At 38.6% G+C, this 27,564-nt stretch overlaps 1 protein-coding gene and 1 long non-coding RNA gene across 5 annotated transcripts; one reads left to right on the top strand and one right to left on the bottom strand.

Annotated features, from left to right (window-relative positions):
- Positions 1–2,238: 2,238 nt before the first annotated feature.
- Positions 2,239–26,228, bottom strand: LOC110042799 (uncharacterized). 4 transcript variants are annotated; one of them, XM_089280950.1, is made up of 5 exons: positions 25,911–26,228; positions 10,477–10,802; positions 7,989–10,194; positions 7,522–7,749; positions 2,239–6,405 (listed from the first exon to the last, which is right to left on the bottom strand). In XM_089280950.1, the coding sequence occupies exons 1-5, from the start codon at positions 25,951–25,953 to the stop codon at positions 6,107–6,109; spliced, it is 3,102 nt and encodes a 1,033-aa protein (XP_089137076.1). In that variant the 5' UTR covers positions 25,954–26,228; the 3' UTR covers positions 2,239–6,106. The 4 variants fall into 4 exon arrangements, with proteins under 4 accessions (XP_089137076.1, XP_020603827.2, XP_020603829.2 ...); XM_020748168.2 differs by lacking the exon at positions 25,911–26,228 and adding an exon at positions 23,775–25,872; XM_020748170.2 differs by lacking the exon at positions 25,911–26,228 and adding an exon at positions 22,209–22,401.
- On the top strand, positions 14,869–18,546 carry LOC110042801 (uncharacterized). The gene is made up of 2 exons (XR_002295930.2): positions 14,869–15,133; positions 17,512–18,546. It is a non-coding gene; the product is annotated as an uncharacterized LOC110042801 (long non-coding RNA).
- Positions 26,229–27,564: the final 1,336 nt, after the last annotated feature.

Genomic DNA, 27,564 nt, shown 5'->3' with positions numbered 1-27,564 from the left:
CGCTCGTTTCCCCAAATCCATTAGAACATTTTGCTCTAGTTTGCCGAAACATGCACATAAGAACCGACTTGCGTCAATAGTGCGCTTTAAAAAAAAAAACTCATGTATTGTTTATGCGCCAGGCGATAAAAGGTCGGTATTGTTCCGTTTGTCATTGATTTCTTCCAAAACCGAAAACTATTCAGTGTTATAATGGTGGCATGTGAAATGGCCTTGCGTCAGTTTAGGCGGCTGAAAACGTGATTGTGAATATCAGCTGGCCATCAGAAAAATAAAAAGCGTTCAACACGTTTAAAGTGATTAAAATATTTTCTCAACAAAGCTAGATTATTTGAATGTCAATATCAGTGGATTGCTTTCTGTAGATAAGAAAAAAAAAAAAAGAAAGTACATCTGCCAGGGCTTTTGCAAAATCCCATTTCTCTTGAGAATTAATCACTTTGCGCTGTAAATTTCGGTGAAATTTTGAATAAACTGTCAGCGGGAAACAGCAGAGCGGAGGTAACTACCTGTCAGTTCAAGATGTCTGCATCACAAATAAATATTAAATAATTTCTCCGAGAGATTAACTTAAAGACTCCTAGTCAGTTTTTACCCTAAATATTTACCTAAATAATGGATTAAATACTACAATGCAAACCATCTTGTCATCATCTTTAATGGAGCGCAAACAAAGCGCTGCCAAATATGAAGTGTCTGAAGTTAGTTGACTGGGGAGGAGCAAGCGAAGGGAAAAGAAACTTAAATGAATGCTGAGTTTTTCTGGTTATTTCTTGGGCCACTTAATTTTTTCTGCCTTTTTCTCGGCTGCATGTACTTTCTCGATTTCATAAGCAAGTAAAAAAAAACCTTGACCATTCTTCTCCTATGTCAAAGCATACGGAGCATGCGCGTCCTCACTAAAACCTCGCTTCCTTCGGACACCTACGGATGTTTCGCAAATATTAATTGACTTGTTGCCTGGCTCGTGACCGTCAACGCAATCGCACGTGCTGCGCGCGTGGCCGACACGAAACTTACGAAAGTGTCCCTTTATCTCAACAGTGACTAAATACCCGCGCTTTTGAATTGAGACCACGAAGTATAATTTTAATGGATCACTTTGGTGCATAGAAAATTCCGGTTACTTTAGACAGTTCTCAGTGTTTTCCAATACAAAGGTACTATCAATTAAGATACAACGTCAATTTAGGGCACATCACCTGCTATTAAATTAAGGTTTCATTCCGGTTCAAAATTAACTTTCTTGATGCTCAAAACAAACTGCTCTAGTTGTCAGTGAGAATAAAAGCTTTGTTCATTTTAACCACAAGATACAACGCCCGTTGTCAATCATCAATTTTTCTCTCTGGCATTTCTACATTTCTCTAGTACTCAGCCGAAAGACGTTTTGCAAAATAGCTTGTAATTACCATTCTGGAGCGACATGGTGCATTTTAAACAAATACAACGCCAAATTAAATGTTTACAGTGTCGCCTTGCGTCAGACTGTTTTTGAAAGCTACAAAGTCTCTGTGATGTGCCGGCATAACAGACAACATGGCTACTAGAATCCATAGTTCATTGACCTCTGTTATCTATCATGGAAAATGTTTCTGAAAGAACATTTTGTCTCAGTTCATTACGGTAAAAAATCCTCACTCGCTAACGCAATGAATAGTCGAAATTAAGGGATGGAAAATGTGGAATAATTCATGTGTACCGTTTGTACACCTTCAGCTATAAATGTTTACTTAATAGACTGAGTAAATAGATATTCCTTCATTTCTGTCGCAGGTGAAGTCCACCTGGGGCTTATTGCTCTAGAAAAGACGACCTTTTGTATCTTGCTAGCCAGTATGGCGAAATGGAAATAAAAGAAGGGTCGCGGCAATTTCGGTTCGGCAGATTTGATTCTTCAATTTGAAATTTTTGTAGCATCTGGTGTCAACGTAGAATTCCGTTAAAGAAAATTGCTTTCTTCACCTCCACACGATCTAAACAGTTTTTAATCAACTCGAAGGACTGTGTGCCGTATAAGTTGTTACCACACGAAATGATGGATAAAATTTTCTTACCAAAATTTGGTTATGATCGGGGAGGGGGAATGCCCCTAATGAGAAAAGGAGAAGTAACAAAGAAACTATGGAGATACCCCATGTGGAATATATTTACCCCTACCCCCAACACATACCCCTCCTCCCCCGAATATATTAGCTTCCATACAACGTCTTTAATAACTGGAAAACCAACACAAGCTAAAAGTAAATTCTAATCTTTTAATTTATGACAGCTCATAAATTCATATCAAGACATCCACAATCATCATGTTTCTAGTTTAGCATTACAAGTAGACTTCTTTAAATACGACAGCTTTCAAATAATGACGAATAATTTATTTTAAAATAGAGAAAATTCTACTGACACTACGTAAGCGTTCGTCGGAGTAAATAAGAAAAAAAATAACTGTACAAATCCAGCAAAGAAACGTGTTTTTAGCTTGGCTATTTTTACAATAAACAAAAGCTGTTTAATGAATTTGATGATTGCTATTTATGTTATTTCCCAGTTGACAGCCAATCATGGATTATTTTGATCATTGGGCTATTGTTATCACACGGCTCCATATCTGTTACCATGGAAACAGCACATATCAATTTTAAAAATAGCTGAGCTCAAAACACATGATGTGAGACTTAAAGGAGCTACGTCAAGGTATGCGCATCTTGAAAAGTTTAGCCTAAATTTTTCAAGTTCGTCGTTTGTAATCTGTGTCAATCTTCTCCATTCTTGACCACCCTTAATCCTTTGTTTTTTTTATGATCTTTTTGGTGTTTTTCTGTCTTAGTTAACTATCATTTTCAGGTTTCCTTTAATTTTAAGGTCATATTTTACGCGGCCAAGTTAACTCAAAATACCGTGACAGAACTCCTTTTAGATTTTGATATTTCCTTCTCAAACGCTCGTAAGAGTTTCTGAGTTTTCTTCGTCGACAACTATCGACTATAACGTTTACCCGTTACCCCTAGAAAACGTGAAATTGTACAGAAATGTAGAGAACGCCAAATTAACCTGAGACTAGATTTAAATCAACAACACTTTTCTTCACCACAGTAATCCTGTACATTTACAGACCCTACACCAACAGAAAATCATGCACATCTTATTTGATCTTAATCCATTACTGTTAAAGTACCTCACTTACGTTAACTACAACAAAAACTCCTAAGGTCCCCAAAGGAGTTGTCAGTTTAACTTCTAAATGATTTGGACGTTAAAAGTCACTGTTAAGGGGAGAATATACCTCAAAAGAACTGATGTTTACGTTGGTTTTTACATCTTGCTCCATTTATCGACGAAAATACGCCAAATGTCCAAAAGTATCTGAAAAATTGGCCCTACATTTTGTAGCATGCCACTAAAAAGTATTTTACTACTGTTGATGTGAGGGCTTTTTAGAAATTTTGGAAATTTCTTTTATTCCAAATTGCTCTAATGAAGTGTTACATGAAGTATAACTCAAGACGAAAGTACTTATTATGGTATGGGACTTCAACCGCGAAGAGATATCAGTTATAATGACATATATTCACTCCCCATGCAATAACAAAGAGTGTGCATTGCTTGCTTTCTGACCACAAAATTGACTTCTTCTGTAGTCACTTCCTTGCTTCATTTTCATTTTGATTTGTTTTGTGTACTTTCCAGTTAGCTCTCAAACTAAGGGATCTTAAAAACGTACAAGCTAGTTAAAAATTTACTTTGTCCGCTCTTAGTCACAAAGCCGGACCACACCCAAACACTACCCAGCATTGTGCTAGATTTGTCCTTCGTAATCTGTCACACTTTTCACCAATCTTGACTGTATCCTCGTTCCATTTTCATGACCTTGTTGACGTTTTTCGACACATACTGAACTACAATTTTGCGATTTTCCTTGAGTTCAAGATAATATTGTACATCCCATCGAGGAAAAATATTTCGATATCAATATTGAGTTTTCTGAGGTCAGGATCTCATTGCTACAAACAGACTCAGCCCTCAAGCTTTTAACGAAAGTGTTGCTTAGCAACATGGATACCTCTTCTACTGCGTCACGATGACGCGAAACTATCAGCGATCTAGCGAGAACCAGCGCCTAATTTTTGATAGTAGAATTTGAATATGAAGCTTTCTGAGCGCTTTTGACGAGGACTTTAGGTAAAAAGCACATTTCTTAGGTCTAATTAGATGCTGAATAACATGTTTTGAATAGCAAATATAGAAACTTATAACTCTGGATATGTCATTCACTTGATTTTTTCCCAGTCTGATGGCACTGAGGAAAGCCCAACCTGGTTGGGCTATTAAAACACATTTTAAAAAATCTCGTTTGTTTTGATACCTATTAAATCGTCGACTCTTAAATAGTTTCAAATCTTGAGACTTCTTTTGTATTGATCGAATAAAAAACCTTTCTGCAATGAGCAACAAGGCTTATAATTTATGCATCAAAATTGTACAGCATTACTTTATGTACACCGCGAATTGAAGTTGGCAGGGATGGGCCATCTACAACTTTTTCGTTTTTTTACAAATTCACGAAAGTAAGATCTTTTCACAACAATATTTCCTCCTTTCTACATGAAAAAAACTTCTCTTTCTCCAGTATTTTGCGTTCAGAGTTTCTCTAAATCAAATTAGGATTTTCTCATTCCCCGAAACGCAAGATCGCTCTGAATCGTTTAAACTAGTAAATCAAACTTCAAGAACTTCGTGAAGCAGAGTTGTCAATTTTTGAGAATGGCAACCCCTTCTCCCAACCGGCTGGCATTTTGATTGCCTATTTCAAACGAAATTCATCAGAAAGTTGGCAAAATGTTGTCAGAAATCATAAACCTTGCCAAGTAACATGTTCACTGCAACATCTAGAGTTATTTTGAAACCATTTTCACCGTTCAATGACTAACTATACAAAATAAAAGCCGTGAATTAATGTTGTCTTCTTCAGAGGAAATGTGCCAAGGAAGTAAATTTTCCTATGACGGCCAAAACGGTAACAAAGTCTAACGCGGAAGAATTTAAACTTACTCAAAGGAACCCACGTTATATGGTCGATTTTCCTGAGTAGATAATGATTATTCACAAATTTTCTTTGTGCACTTTGCGATGATAAATTAACTTAATTTTAAATAAGCAATGTGACATATGACAAACCAGAAAGGCGGATCAATAATGTTGTACCTGTGATTTTCATTTACATTTAAATTTTTAATCAACAATGATTTAGATAAACATATACAGGCAAAAACTAACGATAGATAAATCCGACGTTTCGGCGACATCTTGGCGCCATTGTCAAGGGAAACTAATTAAATTAAATTAAATTAAAGTTACCCTTGAAATCGCATATTTAATTAGTTTCCCTTGACAATGGCGCCAAGATGTCGCCGAAACGTCGGATTTATCTATCGTTAGTTTTTGCCTGTATATATTTAAATTTTTACATTTACATTTACAAAAACTTTCTGTTGGATCCACCTTGGAAATTTAAGTTGTCATATCACAAAAAAAAACCGATTATTATTTGAAATTCTCCTCAATTGTATTCAACTGCAAACTTGCAATCCCAAAATGTTTAAAATCAATGTCGTAATTTGTTAATTGCTTTTTTTTGCTCTTTCAATTGGTGTTCCTAGTGTTTTAGAATTTTTTTTTTATGAAAATTGAAAAAAACCCAAGTCAGCAACTTTCAATTTAAACTTTTCTGTAAATGAAATTATCATTCTTTTTCGAAGCCTCACACCAGCTAAAATGTAAAAAAAAAGCGTTGTCCTGAAACCTGCTTTTTGTTAAAGATTAAATACCGCTAACATGAAAAAGGACAAGTATTGTCAGCTTTCTCAAATAATAACTTTCATGTTTCATTCTAGAAATTTAACTTTTGAAAGCTGGATTGACCTCGCAATCCATTTTTTTTTTTTTTTTTTGCCGAATTATTGATCTGTTTAACAGGACATGGTAAATCCAGAATTCTCTTCTCAAGATTCTGTTTTTCCAGGCCTGAATTAGACTTGGAACCAGTCCACTTGCTATTACCTATTTCTAAATATGACGTGTACTCTAAGATTAGAACCTGACGTATTGTTTACAGCCCGTTGATGAGCCTCGCAGAGCGTCTCATGTTCTCTTCACGTTTCAATAAATCTTCAATTTTCTTGGCTTGTTCGTCATTCCTACAGATGGCAACAAACCTGGCCTCGTTCAGAGGTGCTCGGCCGCGTATTTGCACGAGAGCTGAAACTGAGCTTGAAGGATCCATTTGAATCACTAAGTCAGGCACTGGAAGGTCAAATCCTTCCTCGGCTACGCTTGTGGTGACGACAATTTGAAACCTTCCTTCAAGAATTTGTAAGTAAACATCTCTTTGCGGTGGGTAAGTCAGTCCTGTGAACAAATAAAACACAATTCATTCTTAACTTTTCAATAATACATTCTGATGTTTCTTTTTGTTCGAAAGTATTTTATAAACCTATTGAGACCTACTGGAAGGAAGATGGGAACCCTCGCTGCACAGATGACTCGTTTCAATGTTCATAAATTCTCCTTCGTAAAAGCCACCAAAGGTTCGAAAATAATTTGGAAAAATTTAGTGTGACACCTCATGTATGGTTCAAGAAACTACGTTTCCATGCAAGGCAACCATCAGTTTCGACATGCATCTTTCTAAAATTCTGAATTTTCCGGATTTTCAGTAATTTTTGTTACAATAGTCTTTTCCTTTTTGGAGATTGGTGAACCAAATGGAGATGGCGGAACCAAATGGCCACTGTTCGACAAACATTACGTAATATCCACGTCATTTGACATAATCACTGATCTCATATTGTGCACCATGAAAAAAAATATTCTTCACCTACTAAATCACAATGCTATAACAATTGTAAATGAGTGACGAATTCATTCCCATCCCCCGTGACAAAAGACCGTAAAACGCTGGCCTCAACAAAGTTCAAACGGCTGCCATCAGACTCGGAGATATCACGGGACACGAACATTGAATCATCACGGGTAGAGGGGGTGCTTCCTTATATGGCTATATGAGTATGTGAAGCCCCAAAGGGTATGGTTTTTTAGCAAGAGACCATGATCTATTCTCTTGTTTTAAGGCCGTTTTGGTCACAAATAGGGCATCGAGTTTGGTGATTGTGGTCTAAAATAGGATATAGTTTCTGCACTCTAGTCTTGAATTGGCTATGTTCTTTAGAAGAAGCTACTTATTCATCGTTATCGATAGCATCATCAACAAAAGCCCTTCGCAAATTGAGTTCAAGCCAACCGTGTATGTGCCGCAATGGCTCCGGTCTAGCGCCGAGCTCCCTGTCAGATCTTAAATAGGGTATCATAAAGTTTTGTTCAGGTCATAACTGGAGTAGGAAAATTGCAGATTTTGGTCTTAAATAGGGTAAGGGTTTTGGAAAGCGAGATGCACACCCCATCAAATTTTCCCGGGAGATCCCCCCCCCCTCCCTCTCGGGAAACATCTGCAAGACAAGGTCTCACCGTTATCAGCAGATCCACTTCCATGTCCTGCAAAGGATGTCGTCTTCACGCCCCGCAACAACCCGCTGTTTGACAGATAGGAAGCCAAGTATCGGGCCGTCCGTGCCCGTTTGACCAGAACCAAGACGAAATTGACGCCGCTGCTCGTCCCAGTCCAGTTAATTTGCAATAACTGCTTCATCAGTTGTTCTATTCCTGAATTTGGCCCATGAAACTCTGAAAACCCGCCTTTGGAAAAATGAAAACATATTGTTAGATCGTGTCCATAGTCATTCTTCACTTGAGTAAACTGATTTCTAGATTCCTAGTTTTAACGTAGTTTTGTTCATAAGTCTATTTTGTACATAGTGAAAATGACTAGATGTAACAAGGCACTGGCTTTTTATCTGTTCTTTAACTGGTGAAATGTGGTTTAAAAAATCGACCCTGAAAAGCGTACTATAAACAACGGTAACAGTCTACTTTACCTTGCCATAGATAGTGTTCCAAATATGACCTGACTTTGGCGCAGGGAAGACCCACACTCTCTGCCCAATAAAAGCCATGGGGACACTTCTCGTCTGCCAGTTCGGCCATCTGATAAATCGCTATCTGCTCTCCACACTCTTGAAGGGTACACACAATTTCACACATCAGCTGAAAGTGCAGCAGCGAATACAAGGCGTTAGATTCGGGGCGGGAAAGTAAAATGTTATCAATGACACCAAGTACAGGGTAGATGTCATCGATGCTAAAATGGCCGCCGGAAGACGGTTGAAAGATGTCTTTGTAGTCTTTCATCTCGCTCAGTCGCACTGCCATGTTGAATGCTTTGGTAACGTATTCCACGAGAACGTCCATGAGCTCGCATTCACAATTTGCGTATGAAGCTGAGATGCAGTCAGGCGGCGCCCTGCTTGTCTTCTCTTCCAATTCTCGCATATTGTTTGTGACTATCAAAAGCTGTGCTTCGCCCAGGTTTCCCAAGAGCCTCTGCAATCGTTTGGTTGTTTTGTCCAGAGAGATTTCCCCAGCTGGGGAGGCTGTGAGTCCCAGTATTTTGGGTCTGTGGCCTAGAAGAACATCTTCACGAAGATAAAAGTCTCGTATGATGACATTGTAAGGATGGTCCTTATTACAGTGATGTGCTTCGTCTAGAACTATCAATGAGACGTCATCAAAGCGAAGTGTTCCATTATTCAGATGATTCCGATAGCAGTCGGCTGTTATGATCAGAACATCCTGTTCGTAGATGCGAGCATTTCCCTCAAGCTTCCTCATTTCACCACACACCGCTCCGATGCGAATGGGTCTGGTACCTTTAAAAGGACCTCGCTCATCCGCGACTCGAACATGCGCCAGTTCCTTCCTAAGGTAGTCCCTTTGTTGCAGAACAAGGAGGACGCGATCAACAAGGAACACCACCTGCCGAGATGGATTCAACGCAAGCATGTGCCCAATGACCAGAGAAGCCACCAGTGTCTTGCCAGTTCCAGTTGGGAGGAAACACACGCCATTTGCCTTCATTGCCTTGCAGTACAGCTCCATCTGGTAGTCGTATGGCTGTGTTCTTGTGCTTCGTTGCGGAAGAAACTCCTCAGGAACTGTGATCAATGGTAGATGTTGCTGTGGTGGTGCCTTTTGAGATTTCGCAACAGTTTGTTCGTGTCTACCGCTGCTAAAGTGCTCCTTGGCTTGCGACTCGGAATTTAGATGCACTTTGCAACACTCGCAGTATTTCTTGTACGGAATCGCGTTGAACTTTGCCACTTTGTTTTGATGTTTGGTGGTTCGAAGGTGCTCTTCGTATTGTGCCTCCGACATTAGTGAAACTCGACACAATTTGCAATAATTCCACGCACTTCTTTCACCTGGTGTAAGACCATTACCATTTGATCGCATCCATGGCTTCATGCCATCAACTGTCCGAGGTTCTTTTCTTGGCCTGTTATCATAAGATCCCCAAGATGAATTCCTTGGTAGCTGCGGATAGAAGTCTTCATAGCCACTTCTTGCCAAAGACTGGTTGTTGCTCCTTTCTCCCCCAATAACGCCAGGGTTCGCTCGTTTCTCACGAACAGGTTGCCCGGCTGTGGTCAATACGGTAAGGGAGGGATTACTCGCGACTGTGAAATTAACAAGACCTTGTCTACCGAGCGAGCATAGAGACTGGCTCACCTCCTCCCTTGTCCCACGTCCAACAGCGTTAATGATTTCTGAGGGTTCCAAAGCTCCATACAAGGTCAGCACATCAAGAATCTTTGATTTAAGATCTTCACGTTTTGGTTCGTCTTCAACACACAATCCTGAGCCATAAGGTATAAGGGGACTCCAGCCGTTTAGAGAGGGGTTTGCTTCGCCTTCACTATGGCTCCTTCCTGAGGTCCAACGCATGCCGTTGTGCCCTTTCGGTTTCAAGGAAACAGTGTTCTTGAGGTGTGACGCTGGAGGACTTGACGAATACTTGTCAATACATTCGGAAGACCATCTTCGAGGGACTGCAACTGCGATGCCTTCTTTGGACCTCAAATCAGCCCCAAATGATGGGGGAAGACCTAAGTGTAGATTGTTTTCCAATAGTTTACTGATTTCTAGGGAATCGACACCCTTTGGAATGTTCTGCGTTGTGAAGGGAACACCTTGTCTTTCCATTTCCATGTTAAACTCACTATGGTGCCTTGATATCTCAGGTACCTGCAAAAAAAGAGATACCTTAATTAAAGTATCTTATGAATAACTTTTAATGCACCGACGAAGAGCAGAATAAGGTTGCTGTAGGGCATGTAAAAGGTTATCAAATAACGTTAGAAAGCGTAACACGGGAAGATAAAAAAATGTTCAATTTAAGGGCTGGAATATAATAATTACGTTGTGAAACAAGTTGTTGAAGCCTACATTTGGCAACAAAGTGAAATTATTATCAACTCTTGCAAGGAAAGCAGAATTACAAAATTGTTATTGTTATCTATCACCTACCACTGTGTACTGGGTGCGGCCGTGGTTAAGTCTATCATCATTCTCAGAAGCAGAACTTTCCCACGAAGGTAGCCGTTTTGGGAATGATTGGGACATGGGTCTTCCATGCCCAACAGTCTTTTCGAGGCTCGTTTCACGCGACTGTGGTTCACGAAACCCGTTGCAAGATGACATGTTATAACGGACGTGGCCATTCTCAAAAGGAGCGGGCTTATGGTTCTTTCCGTGGCCGTTGAATAATGTCACACAGTGGCTCCTGTTTCTTGGCGAATGTTTCCCTTCTAGATCTGTGTATAAACCTGGAGTATTCGTCGATGCAAACGGGTCTGCAAAAAATGGTGACAAGGCCTTAATTAAGACTAGGTTAGTCAAGCTAGAGACCTGTTTTTCACTTTTTGCTATTCAGACTCTCTTCTGAGGTCTATAGGCTACCTTTATGTTGCAAGATTTGGGGTTATTTCCTAAACGTTATCTTTCGACAGAGAAGATCAAATTTCATACAGGATCCGCCCGCTTTCATTTCGACAGAGGGAGAAAGCAAAGTTCAAATTAGAGTGTGCTAATTATCACGACTGAAATATACGGCTGTGTACGTGAAATGATCTTACCAAGTGTACACAGATATATGTTAAATGTGCCAAAGAATGAAGATTGGAGGTACGCATCAAAAATAACAGTTTTCAGAAAACGCGGAAGTGTTACTACAATTACTTTCGCTTTAGATAACTATTTTTCCTCGTTGAATTATTTATTAAATCGAATTCCTTCTCGTTTACCGATCTACTATCAACCTGCTGAAAAATAATGAACATTATTCTACAAAGGAAATACATCAGACTTAATCGACGAACACTCTTTGACAGCCTAAAGCACCATGTGGCTTTGCATCATTCAGCGAGAATGACGCGCTATGTTTTACCTCTACATGAGTAATTCGTAAGTAGAAACTGAAATCGAAAGTTATATACAGGCGTTTTCACGCTCACAAATTCGGAATTCAAGTGTCCGTTGCATAGCAGAGATATAAGAGATACTTCATCCCAGAGTTGGCCGAAATATGGCTCTTTTCGTCCTAATGACAAGTTCCGAAAGGCATCCTTCACGGTTACTGGATGCATAACAAAATTCCCGGGAAGATTTACTCGCCGTGCTAAGTATAGCTCATTAAATTTTGGTTCAAAAAGAGCAGAAAGTAACCACGGAACTTCTCGCTTGCTTAATCGATTTCAACGAAAATTATACTTCTCAAAACGACGATGGAAGATTTGCGTGGAGCTGTTGCTGACTGAAAACGTTAAAACAAATGCTATCTACCACCGACAGCGTCAAAAGAAAACAACTTTGTGGTATTAAAAACATGGTGGAGATTATACGACACTGCATACTTACCACAGGTTTGCAACTCATTCCTAAACGAGTTACAAGAAACGAAGACCGAGACATCCATACCACATGAATGATCCGTAGTATCACCGCGTCTGTTTAATTTTAGCATTGATGCAAGAAGTTAGGACGCTTGCTCCATTTCCGAGAAAACAAAGTTTCCCGGAATTTACGTGACATTTAATTTGCATAGCGTTAACAAAGGGATTGGAGACGCAGTCTCAGACGTGGAAAATGTTAAGGACTACAACCATCTCCTAGTACAGGACTACTTCTTGCTCGCCTTTGCTTTACATCTCGTTGAAGAACCAAACGCATTGAATATAACACCTTCCAAAGCACATGTTCTTGCGACGGCGGCCAATAATCCTACCCCACCCCCACCCCCACTGAAATAAACTTTTGTTGACAAAAATTTGAACTCGAACACAACAATGTTTTTCCAAGAAATGTTGACAAGCCAGTCTTTCTTCTTTGACAAGCCACGCGCCACGAAAAGTACCATCTTTTATCAATTTATCGAGGAACACCCAAATAGTCAATTAACAAGCAAAGTCCCAGTCAAGAAGTGAGCATAGATTGCTACTTCGCCTCGAACACTGTCAAATTGATCATATACAACAGATGGTTGAGCGGGTTTGCAGCCTGCTAAACCTGTTTATGATTTCGTGGAACTCAAAAGAAAGGGGGGCGGGGGGCGTGACGATTTGGGCTATCCAGCCCCAAAGAGTTTTCAGCAAACACCAGGCTTAGGGTGTGGACCCCAAGGCCCTTCTCTCGGCTGAACCGAGTGTTGAGACTGTTCTGATGCTTCAGTTCACGAATCTAAGTCAAGATCTGCGTCCCTCTCGGTTACGGGTGAAACTATATCTAAATGAGCGCGAAGTAGTGAAGTAATAGCTATCTGTTCTCTAAAAGGGAAGACTTTTCAACTAAAAGTAGTTTATGAGTATGCTGAATGATTGAGCCTCAGATATATAACATCCTCTGAAATCGCTTCCATTTGCATCGTTATTCCAATGGTTCTTAACCAGAATGGGATCCGCCGACTTAAAAACGCCCCTAACATCGTATGTAAACAGCACTACATGAAAGTCCAACACGTTAACTTAATTTGAATATAATGGCTACATACACACACAGAGAATTCTTTCACACATTCAAAAGTTAGAACCCCCTCTTAATGCTTTCACATGAAGGTGCTACATCTCAGTAGCTTTAATTTGAATGGTTGGACACTGGGGTCAGGTTCCAACCAGAGACTTAACAGCTAGAACCACCTCGTACAGCATAATAAATAATACCACACGAATGTACTTCTCGTTAACCTGAATTCATTCAAATGATCACATATCGGCGTTTCATCTACAGACAAACGCTAAAATCGCCTCACAAAAATTGTTTTCTCTCTCCAAGAATGTTTACAGCATCCGACAACATGGCCATTTTGAAAAACTATATAGCTGAAATAAAGCGAGTCTTACTAGGGTGGTGTAACGAAATACACACTAATACGAAGTAATATATCAAATACGAGAGACAGTGTTTCATCGGGATATCCAAACACCGAGAAGAGAGTTGAAAATACGACGCGCAGTGGAGTATTTTTGACGACATTCGAGGTGTATGCATAGCCGATGAAACACTGTCTAGAGTGTTTGAAATATGTATTCTCAATCGAAACAAAAACTAAGGAGTAAAGGGAGAAGCAAAATCGTCAAAATCTATGCTAATTGAGACTGGGTATCGAAGCTTCCTTCACGGTTGTGATTTTCTTTGTTTAAACTTGATGAATTATTAATGAGTTTGAGAAGCAAAAGAAGAACGATGGAGCGGCGAGCGGCAAAGCCGCGACCACGACAGACACGAGGAAAGGCGAAAAAAGAATGGGGTTTGTCCTGTCTCGCTCTATTTTCATCCTCGTTTTTTTTTCCTATTTTGTATAATTTTAGTTTTCCCTGGCTCGCGGAGGATTTGAGGAACAAAACCTACTGCCCGTAGTCTGTCTTTTTTGGACCAGGTCAATTTTATTTCTGTTTGAAAGCACTAAATAAGTTAATTTTAATTTCAACCACCCGGTTGTAAATTTCTTCTTACTTCTTGTTATATAATTGCAACCCGTCTCATCATTGCCACGTGACTATCAATTAACCAAAGGAAAAGTAAGAGACTGTTAGCGGACTAGGACTGCATGTTTCTCAGCGTGACATTTGTGATTCGCGTTACAAATGTAACTCGGTGTTATTGATTTCAGAAGGTCAATCGCCTCGTGCGTTGTGAAAATAAAGCATCTGGTTTGTCATTTGATCAGCTGTTGTTTTAAGCGCGGGGAAATTATCAAATACGAGTTTCCTCTTTCGTTTATATTTTCTACTACCCCTTTGCTACTAAGGTGATTTCTTCTTTGGCTTATTTTCTCGAAACGCAAATATGTTTATATTCCATAGCCTGAAAACGTCCCAACCTTTCAACCCTCCATTCCTAAGCCTCATCACCTCACACCGAAATTTTGGCCTAGAAATTTTTCACCAGGCCGTCGTATAAAAAACTGTCCCCCAAATGCACTACCTCGACCATATGTTTTGCCCTCCGGGAGAGTGGGGGGGGGGGGGGGAAGGGGGGGGGAGAGACTCCCACATAAAAAGGACGGGGGGTGCTCGTCGTACGTTTTAGGAGATGTAAGAGTGGTTTTGGTATCTCTTGGTACCTTTTAGGGTGTTGAGCCGAAAGTAATATGACAGGAGATCATGTGTTGTTTTAGAATTGGTGCCTCTTTTAATAGGGGTGAAAACATCTCAAGCCACGCTCACAAAACAGGGTCTTGGTACCTCTTAGCCGCTTAGGAGTCAAATTCTTTTCAAATTTCCGACGACCATCCCTGTCCTTTTACATGGTAGTTCCCCCCGGGATCTTTCGTGGTCGTAGCGTTTCTGACATAATCCCAGGTTTCATGTCATCAATTATCACGTGCTTGTGTAATGTAAGCAGGTGATAACTTTGTGACAACAGGTGGCGTGATGTTTGTTTTTCAAATTCGTGTTCTAAATTTTTGAGCCATGAAAATCACTTCTGTAGTTTGTGTTCCATTTGTGATCAAAGTCTGTAAAAGAGAGCTGCCGGTAGAAAGAAAAAATTTACCAGTCTTTCTACAGACGAAATATCTCGGCTACTGGCCGAAAAAAGGCGAAAACAACTCAAAAGCGGATCAGGACTGCTTTGGCAGCTGTTGCCGAACTCTGCACATAAAACCCGAAGACCAGAATGCCACCTTAAGGTAATTTAAAGCCAACAACCTGCAAATGTCATTAGAGGCATTTTCCGGAGCAAAATAACATTATCATAACCTTTAAATGCTCTCCTAAACAGATCAGGTTCTAAAAGGTCGTGTGCTTTTGAGCATCATCACATTCTTATTAAGTGTTTATTTCATTGCATAACCCACCAGTAAAATTACTATTTTCGTTCATAACTCATGGCCGAGTTTTTTCTCCTTGCTTTTCTACTCTGTACTAAACTACAGCTATACAACACGACAATGAATTGCTGTTCGATTGAGAAACAGTCTTAGGTAGTTTTGCTTATGGAGGTTGTAAGGGTATTCAATTTAAGTTGGAATAAATTCTGGACTTTTTTTTCAGAAAGATAATTTGAGCAATTTTCCTTTAGACCTTAATTTCTGAACGCTATCCAAGCATTTTAGACTTATCCTTAGAGCTTCCTCCGCAGTGAGGCCGTTGTATTTCTCAACGAACCTCGAGGGCCAGCAAGTAATTTAGTGAGTAATACAATCAATTTTTACTTTGATTACCTGAAATGACTTTTAAACTGAAATTGCCGGATTCATATGCAAGAAAAGAAGTTTAGTTTCTGCACTTTCTACTTTCAAGGGTAAACGAATCTCATCATGATCTCAGCATACCAAACAACAGAGCTCTAAGCACTGATAAGATAAGATAAGATAAGATAAGAACTTTATTAACGTGTCCAAGTCGCTAGCATACAATGTATACTAATTGGGGACACCTAAGTACGATTACTTATCTAATAATTAATAAAATATGAAATACACGTACGTATGTAAGTGTTTTAAAATATATATATAAAACAAACAATGAGTCATGCAGTAAGATCAAGTGGTAGTTGATGTTAGCCGTTCACTTGAAAACAACTCACTGCAAAGCACGTGCTGCTTGAGCTCTTGCACGTGCTCTTCGCGAGTCTTTCCTTGATTTCGCAATGAACACCACAGTGTGCTGATCATGATAAAAACTAGTTAACTAATGAAAGTGAAATTCCTGTCCGACTTCTCGTGGTTTCGATACGTGGCAAAAGTGAAACATCGTGGCAGGGCTTTGAATTTGTTCATGTTTAAATGTTTGTAAATTTGTTGATTCCAAAGTTGTATAATAAATAACTTATTACATGTTTTGGTGTGTAGTTTCGCTGTATATTTTCACCCGTTGTTTGTATATTTTCTGAGCGTTGGCATTTGTTTGTGTTTGGGGAAACACAAAAGAAGACTACCAACTGATACAGGCAGACACACGATTCACTTCTCACGATTTAAGAAGCTTTTCCTTCTGTCACGCAAATGAAACTGAAAATGAACATCAATTGTTCTTTTCTCGTGGCATTTGTGATCACTTTCTTACAAGAGAATTTTTTCATCTTTTCATGAAGCAACAGCTGGTAAATACCATTTTCAATAATTTAGATATCACTTTAAAACCTTTATTCGTTTTTTATAGTATAGCTGGTTTTCACATGACGTCACTAAAATTCGAACTACAAAACTATTGATCTTCCTGAGATTTTACTTAAATGATGTATAAGAGCAGCTGAAAACTAATATTCATACAAATTTTCGCTCCGAATGGGTTCTTGGTTTTGTGATACACTACGCTTGAATTTCTAAGCTTTTGCGTGACGCGGCATTTACATGACGGCTTTGAGAGCTGTCATGATGGTTAAAAAAGTGACTTATTTCGGGGAACTTGGCTATCTGAACAGTTCATGTCTTAGAAAAAGTATCATTTTAATGTTTTAGAGTTCCTCGAGGGATAAATTCACGCTTTTGTAGTAAAACTCAGTGACAGATGTTTCTGTCGGTTTCCGGCCGCCATGTTGGTGCCCATACGGATGGGCACCAGCATGGCGTCGCCATACAAATCTCTATAAATTTGGGTAAAAAATTTCTCTGCATATCTCGCATAAGAAAAATTGCTGTGACCAGAATTTTGGCGAGAGTATTTGCATATTTACCTTCTTTCATTTCCCAGATTCTGGACTTTATCTATTGACCGGTTTTGATTTTTATTTTAATCTATTTTGAATTGCGTGACACTGAAAACCAGCAATTGATCTTGTTATACTGATGCATGTTGATTCACTGGTTCTTTTATCTTATGTCAAGCAATCTTTTCCACACAATTCATAAATGACGAAGTGACCCTAAACAAAATTGATTGCTTTTGTTAAATTTCGACTCATCCTTCGGGCTTGTCAAAATACAGCGGCGCAGCCTCTCAAAGACTGTATACAACAAAACAGCCAATACGATATATACATTGAATAAGGGAGGGGAGGGCAAGGAGAGAACTGTCATTTGGTTAATAACCCGTGAACACCACATCAACGACGTACTTTCTACAGCTTTGTCTCAACAGGTTTTGACTGAAAGTGTATGGAAGGAGAGAGTGCAAACCAAACAAAATCACGTAGAAGCTACAATGGCCCAGAAAACGTTGTACCATTAAGTGCAAAAGCCAATATCATCTGGCAGTCTGTCAAAAAGACATCCACAAACATCAGAGGCGTCACTGGTGAATCTTAGCTGAGAGTTTTCACAGCACCAATAGCTCAAATGAATAAACAAGTTGAAGGACAAATGAGAGGCTTTTAGTTAAACTAAAAGATGAGTTTGGTTATTTCACTTATCAGTGCCGAGTAAATATTCGATCTAATTTTAATAACAGGTAAGTTGATTTTGGTTGTGGAAATGTGGAAGTTTTGGAAAACAAAAACACTATGATCTGATACGACCCCATAAGCATTTAGCTTCTACACGTCAACCTCTAAAAAGGTTATCTATGGATGGATTATAGAGCAACAAACGTCGATGAGTAATGTGAATAATGAACGCATCAAGTCTGTAAATGCATTTCGATCAAATTCTTATTTATCTGTGCAAGGCTAGGCGAGGTCTAAAAACAACAACAGAACTCACTTATTTTATGCAACCCAGAGATAAAAACTCAGAACAATACAATTTGTTTGCTTCGATGAAACATACTTGCCATAGAATAAGGAAATATTACAAAGTTCTGCAGAAATAAATAGTTTGCCCGAATTTCGAGGAAAATACTGTTAATTCACAGTACTTAGAAATGGTAGCATGCGTTGCGAAGTTGATGTTACTTTCCCGGGCCTTCTTTTAAATTCTAGGTTAGAACGATATTTATTTTCTTTTATCATTATAACAACTGCTATGAAAGATGTAGTTTAAATGTTATAAATTTAGGTTGTTTGGTTTCACAGATGTAAAAGGACATATTGGATGTGATCATCCCGCTGACGAACCTGCCTGAAATATACTAATTAACTACAGGAGCTGACTCGAAACTTAATAGTTAAACTTAAATAGTTTTCACATGGCTGAATAAAACTGAAACGCTTGTGTGTTCATCGTACAGGGTCTCATATAACCGGAACATTCTAATATTTATTTAGTACTACTTGTTTTATGTTTATCGATTGCATCACGGCTGTCGGTTTTAACAGAACCGTCGGTTTTAACTCGAGCAAGGACTTGCTATGAGTCTGTTTTCCCAACAGCTCTTCCATTCTACAGGGGCGTGTTTATGACTCTAAGAAGCTCAACGAAAACAAAGCGATAACTTTTAGTTGAGTCATTATAACATGACAATATGTTCAGCAAGAGCGGATATCACTGATGAATTACCAATTGATGTAGCACAAACTCAACACGTACACAGTTTGTTCTTCCTCATTCCATTGACATTATTTAAGACAATATTACGAAGGCAAAGATGTTGGAAAATTCTCAGTTCTGTTAGTATTTTGTAATCTATCTGTCCTCGAAGATCTAACAACGTGCCTGAATGTTTGAAAATAAACAAGTTTACCATAACATTTGGGTGTGTTAGCCAAGAACCCTCAAAAGGATTTCGGATCAATACACATGACCTTAGAGAATGTTTTCGTGTTTCTTCTATTTCCAATCTCCAAATAAAGTTAAGTCTCATATAAACATAATTATCTTTCAAAGCTTGAAATATTAATTCTTGCAGTAACACTTCTTCGATGTAAACCGTACTTACTGAACTGGTTCCATGGATCTATAAATACTGTGATTTATTTGTTTTGTTTGTTTTGTTTTGGTGTTTCTTTCACGATGCATCAATAGGAATTGTCAATTCATTGTTAGATTTCACACAATGACATAAGCAATTAATGAATATCCTGGATTACATGCAAAGAACTATATGAAACGATTTTTGTGTTTTGTGTTTCAGTTCACATGTAAAGTTTAGTTGTAGTCATACTCTTCCTATAAATTTACTTATTTAGTTTTACGTCTTGACATATTTGTCTTCTTCAGATGTATACATGAATAGTATTGTTCATTTCATTGTCAAATTACATGCAATGACTAAGGCACGTACTAAATTAAAAATATAAGATTATAAGTACAGAAATACTTCAAACGAATTTTGATTGTTTTTTTTAGTTGGAAATTAACTAGCTTCCACACAGTGACTTTTAATCTGAAACAAACGCAGTAATTCGGTGTGGAAATAACTGTTCTTTCTGCACCTTTATTAATGCAGTACTTCCAATATGTCAATTAATATCTCAAAGTAGCCAAGCTAAATGAAAACTTTACTTTTCTATACAGATTGTACTCACTCTCTTGACAAATTTCCCGACTTTACGAGAGTCATTTTAGCACATGCATAGGCAACTGGCCTAGCTTCTCATATTTAGAGTAATCTAAAGTTATATTTTACTACTATTCCTAAACTATGACAGACCCTATACAACAGGCTTCTGGCTTCTTTTATTTCTAGTTTCCTTGAATGTTACTCTGCTTACGGCCAAACCTTGGTGTATATCTTGCCAGTCACACTGCATCTGATACTTTTAAAACTGTAACTGGTTACTTGAACTGATTTGTATTAATTGTATTTAAAACTTTATGTTTCCTAAATCATTGCGACACCATCACTCTAAACTGCCCTCCAAGATAAAAAAAAATATTTTGCAAGTTACCATTTCATCCTAGCTCAGTAGTTCTCAACTGTGACTAGTTCACATAACGGACTTCCAATAGCTTCTAAAATCTGTTTCCAATGTGAAATTTTGCCATTCTTACATTCAGACAGCTTGCCAGACATGTGACATTAGCGTGTGACATTCAGCAGTTTCGTGAATCATGCACAGACAGTAACACTAAAGTAAAACTGCTTTGTCTGGTACGGAGTCTTCCTTAAAGTTTAGTTGAAGGATTTAAAAATGCCTTCAGCTGGCCATCATACACTTTTACGTTAGTTCTCTTTAGGCAATGCATTCTTAGTTTCTCTAATTCAACCATGTGTAAAGCACTGAATGTTCGTTTAACGCCTCATTCTTGTGGGCTTTAGCTCAGTTGAATAAACTGATTTTACTGTTAAAACCAAATACTTAGCATTATTCACTAAATCTTATACTTTGTGAACTATACCTGTTCGCAGGGCCTTTAATAACCCTTGCTCACCCTTGTTCATTCACACTTATGTCAAGAAGTTTTAAAGAAACTTTTAGCTTTCCATACCTCCATCTAAATAACCAGACATTTTTCCAATCCGTTCTTTAGTCTTAACATTTAAGTGTGCTTCATTTAATTTCATTCTGGTTAAAATTACAACAAATGCAATCTCCACCTCTTTGATCTGTGCCTAGCCAAGGAAACTGACTTTCTTTTCAAGATGGGTTTAACCTTGTTATTCTAGGGCTCATCCTGCCCTATACAAAGTCTTTAACAGAGTATTTCTCTGAAATGGACATTATAATCGGCTTCTCGTGTCTTCAAAGTATTAGAATAGCGTTTTTTGCCAGTCACACTTTTCCTTGACGTTCTCTCTGTTTCTACAACACCGAAAAATTCATGTGTTCAGCTGTTGCAGACAACATGTAAGGTCTTCAACAAAACACGAGAAAGTTTATGTAATTTTGGTGAGGAAGTCTTCTAGTTATCAGTAACAGGTTATAAACAGGTTATATTAAGGCGACGAGTTAAACAAGAATAGAAATTCGTCAGTAAGATTAACGTATAATCAGGTTTGATATCAGAAGTTATGAACAGTTCACAAACATTTCAATTTTTACACCTTTGAATAGAATCATGACTAATTCTCCTTTTCTTAGAACTGACTGATATTTATCAAAGATCGTTGTAGGAAAAGACTGTTAAAATATTATCAAATACATGTATTTTCGTTTATCTTAAGTAAGCAAGTGAAGCAATTTCGGTGCTTGGAACAGTGTGACACTTTTCCAGTCACAGCCATTGTACTGTTGTTATCAGTCAGAAGGTGAATTAAGGCGAACTGAATGGAGTCCACTGAAATCTTATTGCCTCTTATGACGAACATTACGTTTAAAAGTGAACATACATGGTATATGACGATGTCTGCCGGATTTCTAAAACGAAAGTTGGGTCTGTCTTAAAGTTTGTAGTATGCTGTATAGAGACATCATGTGTAATCTCTACCTCTGTGTTAAGGTTGAGTTATGGTCAAAGTATCGACTGGATCGGCGACGAATCCAATAAGTTCTTTACGTAAGCTTAAGTCTATGTAGGACTATTTTTAATACAGACCATTTTACTTAAAGGCGGAATTATGCTCGAAGTATTTTCAAGTACGATCATGGACCTAACACTAACTTTCCGGTTTAATAATTTGTTCGCTATCAAGGTTTAACAATTAGGACACCAACCTATTGTGAATCACACATATTGCGAAATGAGTGTGTTAAGAAAGCAGTGGTTTACATTTTCTTCTTAAAATGAACGATCTTGGGCTTCTTAAGATAACCACCCAATTGAAAGGAAATGTAATGGTTAAATCTAACGGAGACGAGCTTATCATACTAGCAGTATCAAATATAGAAACATTGTAACACAGTGCACTTCAGTTCGCTTCAGGAACGGCGTGTTTAAGTTCGACTCCCTTAATGTTATTGCAGATTGTCTCAGCTCGTTCTTACCGAGTAAGACCAGTTTAAAATAGAACAGCAATTTATGATAACCAAGCACACAATTCACGATCAAAGTTGACTTAACTCACCAAGGTTCAACTGGCTTTGCAATGATATTCGGCTTTGAAAGGATGACAGTGACATTGTCATATCGGAAGGGTAACTGAAAATTGAAAGACCTAAACAGACATCGAATAGAAGTTACTCGCAAACTCGTGACTGATGACTGACTTGGTCTCGAGGGAGACGCATGCCTCGTTCAAACTCTATCTGTAACACAGAGAGACAGACATTTCTACTGGCAGAATCCGCGGATTATAGGTAAATGGCAAATTGTCAATCGGAAATGAAATCTTGTGACCAGCATCAAACTTCCAAATCCGAGAATTTCAAAAGGGAATATTTGTGTAATAGTGATTTTTTGACATGAATTGCAGTTTCCTTAACTGGCCAAGAGAAAAGCGAAAGCACAGAGACGAGTTCAACATCTCTGTTAGATCTGGGAGTGGCTGATATACAGTGCTCTACCTTAATTTGTTGGGCGTAAATAATAACAGTATCTGGCTGGCGAGTATCCATTAAAACATATTAAATATTATAGTGCAAGCCAAATAAAGCAAGAGTAGAATACAGCTCAGATTTATAGCTTGTTAGAGGTACATCATTCAGGCAAAACTCGAGTCAGTTACTCAAATAACATTTGCGACTAATAAGTATGCCAAAGCATGTCTGAATTCGAATCTACCAATGGACTGAATTCTTACTTAAGCAACCGTGTTCCTTTTCACCTCAGTGAATTTATCTTGGAAGAAAACTACTCCTGCGGACTGAAGGACAACAGTTTTAGCCGCTAAAGAGATTAGTTAGGAACGTAGTTAAATTCGGCGAACGGAAACCGGGTCAGTTTCGGTAGAACCGGCTGTGGAGTTGATTTTGCAAACACTAACATGAATGAATACCCATCGATAATCTTCGCAAACGTTAAACCTTCTTATCTTACACAAACTCAAAGCACAAATGCGTAAATTGACAGCATAATGTCTCCCCAAAGAAAACTTGTATGCGCAGTTGTCCCAACAATGTGTTTGATGACTGTGTTTTTCAAAGCCGATCGCTCGACTCATTAATCAGGATTACCAGGCCAGTGTTGTGTTGTATTTGCGACAACAAAAGCTAGTCTGCGTTCAAAGTAAAATCGAAATTCAATCAGCGTTTAAGGAAGCTACAACGAAAACGTGGATTGAGGCGAAAAGGGAGATTCCCAGCTCGAGAACAGCGTTCAAATTTACGCGGTCGTCATGCGGCTTGCAACTGTCGATCGGATATCATTGCGTGGGTTCAGTATATAAACGACAAGGGAAAACGGTAAAACAAAACCTGTTTTCAACGGGCTGAGGGCCTCGTAAAACTAGCTCAAATACCGTGCCAAGTTTTTATTTTAGCTTTATATGCTCTGATTCGGTAGTATATTAACCATAAGCAATTCCAAGCTGAAAACACTTGTTATGGCTTCGAAGAACGCCAAGTTGTTATCGAAAACACGGAAGTGGAATCAAAGTCTTATGCTTTCATTCACCGCGTAAATTTTCATCCTGTCGTTATCGCGCTATGAAATTAGTATATGCCACAAACATGAGCATATTATAATTACTTACCTTGCGTCTCACTCGAACAGAGAGCGATGTTTCTGTTGTCTTCAAAACAGAGCTTCTCCGGAGTAAACCCATCACAGTGTTTTATCGGTTGCTGATAGCGGCTCTGGTCGAAGGTCGCTGGTCCTCCATGACAAAGATTCGTCCCCCAGTACGCTGTCCCATGACTCAAACTGTACTGCTGCAACTCCATGTGCTTCTCAGAGAAGGTTCTAGTTCACGAGCGTTTTTCCTGTTTGCTCTGCAGTCCTATTGTTACCAAACTCAGCCAATGCTATTCTGTTACAATTGCTTGAAAAGCGACAATGACGTTCGCTGTCTCTACAGGTCGTTACTTTTTCCGCTTTACTTGAAGCTAATCTTTGTACTGTTCGCTTTTGAAACGCCTAGGAAACTTTGTACTTTGGAAGAGTAGTAGTACTTAAGATTGGAATAACGCAAATGCTCAGCCTTAATTCGCTTTACAAGTCCAACCTGACTGAACGTTTGCTTGGCGTAGTAACTTAAACGTAGATCGATTCGATTCGTAACGTTCAGCTTCTAACTTTCAAAAGTGGTTGTAAACTTTGAACGAAACAATCTCAAGCAACAATACAAATATCAACGTTGCTAGTAAAACATAAACAGCTTAGCTCAGGTTAAAAATACTTGTAAACAAAGCAGTAACGAAGTCCTTTTTCATTCACAAGTGCCTTGAACAAAGCGGGAATATCAAAAGTCCTTGTACGTGGAGTATTAAAAACGTTTCAATTGACTTTTTGGTGATTCTCTTCGAACTCATCACAGAAACCATTTGTAGACGAGGAACGAAGCCGATCCAAGATTCTGAGTGCTGCAATAGAGCGTAACGTTTTCGCCAAATTGTAACTTCCGCTCTTTCTCAGAAAAATGGTTCAGACGCTATTGACTGTGACTCTTCAATATCAGCCTGCCCCAAAGGCCAGTGATTTGAGGTGAGATATAAAAAACACCAGCTTGAATTGAACTACTGTTCGCTGTTCGCAGAGAGGAGCGTATTTGAGTGTTTTGCGCACTATGCAAAATTTGAGTGTGAATTAAATAACGCGTTACTCGTCTGAATTTAAAGCATGAAGCCATTTGTAAATCACGAGATGGATTTGATAGTCACGCGATCCACGAGTTTACATTCGCGCTTTTGCAGTTCGAAGATACCTTGTTACATAAACAAGCAATTCTCATTATCTGAAAACTGTTCCCTCTTCTCTTTGTGTTGATTTGATTTTAACTTTGCTCAACACTACGGCGCCACTGAGTGTTTGTATCTGTAAAATATTCTTTATCTGAGACTTCGTTACCGTGGGGCAGCGGCCAAAGCAAAACCCGGAAGTAACGATGAACGTAACACATGGACAACACGCGCCATGTGTGTTTCAAAGGTTTGTGGACGGCCTCGTGCGTTAAAAGGGAATTCCCCGTAACCAAAACAAATAATTACTCACGTACGACGCATCTTTACGTTTCAGATCGTACAGTTACCATTTTCTGTGATTTTAACCTCTATCAGGTTTCTTTGAAAGGTCGAAACTTCTACAGGGCTCAATTTTCCGTAGTCAGAATGAAATTTCGATGAGTGAATTTTCGTTTATAGCAATTTCCACTTTACATATTCAGCTGAAATCTCTCGATTTCAGAGAAAAGGTTGCATAACTAACAATCACACGGACTCATGCATGCGATGAAAGCGTGTGCCATACGGTCTCGTGTTTCAATGTTTGTAAATAGAAATTTGTAATGAGACAGTTTCAAGCCTGAACATAAATTTTTCAGAAACAAAGTTGCATAACTTCTATCGCACGAGTAAAAACGTGTCTTAATTGATCTCGTATTTCAATGTTTGTAAATAGAAATTTGTAATAGGACATTTTAAGCTCCTCTTAAGTCGCGCCATCCATGTAACCTACATTTTCAAAAGCTTTTCCCTAAATCTTGCTGGCATATCTCAATAGTGAATTTGATGGCAGCGTAAAGTTTTTCGAGCACTCGAATAAAGAAAAGATTTCTTAAAGATGATTTCCAGTCCGTACTGCACATTCTCAACACTCTAATGTTTATAAACATTATAATGGCTCACTCGATGGAATGCGAATCGATGTTATTCGTTACGACTGAACCACATACCGTATCTTTGAGGCCTTTCAAATTCTTTTTCCAACAGCTTCATTGATTTTTACAGCTGCGAAGTTGTTTCATCAAGTGATATAAGAAAGAACGAAGCATAAAGCTTCAGCAACTTCGCATCTATCATTGTGGCCCTCGTTTTGAAACTTTGAAGTTAGGTCATGTAAGTAGTTGCGAAATGTTTACATTTTGTGATGTCTTACATGAGATAAAACAAAAAACGCAAACAAACTCTCGAGAATGCGCAATACGGACTAGAAATCTGCTGCATTATGAATTGAAGAGAAAAGAGTGAAAAAAAAAATGAAAATTTAACATCACAAAAACTGACGATGTCGGAAAAATCTAGACGATGTCTTTTCGGGTAATCACAAGGGCACACATGATCAAAGCACGTGCGAACCCGTCTCGAATTTCACTGTTTGTAAACATAGCCGATTTGTAACGTTTGAATGAAACTACGAGTACAGAGCTTTCAAAATCTTGGTAGCATATCTCTACAGTGAAGAATTTGACGAGAATACACGAGGCTAGCTAAAAAGAATCAATCATGTTGAAAATATATTTAGCAATCCTGTCCGAATTTACGAAACTTTTGAAGAGAAAAATATCGTTAAGTGAATATTAAATAACTTGTTAAGAATCCCAACTTTTCCAATACTAGACCATATTTGCTTTTCTTAAAGAGCTTTCCCTTTTAGCTCAATAGCCTGTACCCGCTCACTTATTCCGATATATCTTGCCTCAATTTTTAAAATGAGGTGATGACTGGTTTGAAAACTCACGCTAGTCACACACAAAACTGACCTTGGCATTCGACACTTCCCACGCTTCGATTCCTGTGGTACACTTTACACCGATCAGGCCTGAGTCCAATCACGTGCGTAGTCACGTGTCAAAACAAGCCCGGCAATCCAAAATGGCGGACTAGCTACGATTTTCTGACTAAACACAATAATAAACCTTGCCATCTACCGTCTTGTGACACGGTATGTGAGATACTGGTTATTGGCGTCAAAATAACTTAAGAACAAAGGTAATATCTTAAGGTGGTCATTTATTATCTGGATAAACAACGAAGAACAAAGAAAGCAGCTGTACGAGCTGTCCCAGCTGTCCCAGCTATCCCAGCTGTCTTTTCGTTGCCTCAATTTTGATCGCAAGTTACAGAAATTTACTCATCTTGACGAATCTTAGCATGGCTAGGAAAAGTATCAGCCGCCTTTCTCGTGATGTTTTAAGAGTCTTTTTCATCTTCTTCCTCTTCTTAATTTTTTTTTTTAATTCATTTAAGTGTCTTGATCTTGTCTTGACTTGTCAGTGACTTGTTTTCGTGTTGAGACCAACAATTATTTTGGCCTTGGTTACTGACTGAGTGGAATCCTGATTTTTCAAGGGAAACGAGATTTGGGTTGAAAAGTCGGGTCGTTCGAGAAATCGGGGGTAAAATTACAGTGTTCGACTGACGAGAGAGAAATTAAAAGTCTTTTGTTTCGAGTTACAGGGAGGTTCAAAATCAAGGGTTCGAGAAATCGAGATTACGCTGTATCTTCGCTTTGGTTACCTTGGATGTTTTTTTATACCTTCTTTCCTGGCTTAGCTATAGCTTTAGACATGTCGTCGTAATTTTGCTTCAGGGTAGAAAGAAAAAAAT

The sequence above is a fragment of the Orbicella faveolata genome, unplaced genomic scaffold (assembly GCF_042242905.1).
Source record: "Orbicella faveolata isolate gen_17 unplaced genomic scaffold, um_ofav_v1 contig_48, whole genome shotgun sequence".
NCBI classification, from domain to species: Eukaryota; Metazoa; Cnidaria; class Anthozoa; order Scleractinia; family Merulinidae; genus Orbicella; species Orbicella faveolata.
This window is presented reverse-complemented; position numbering and strand designations above follow the sequence as displayed.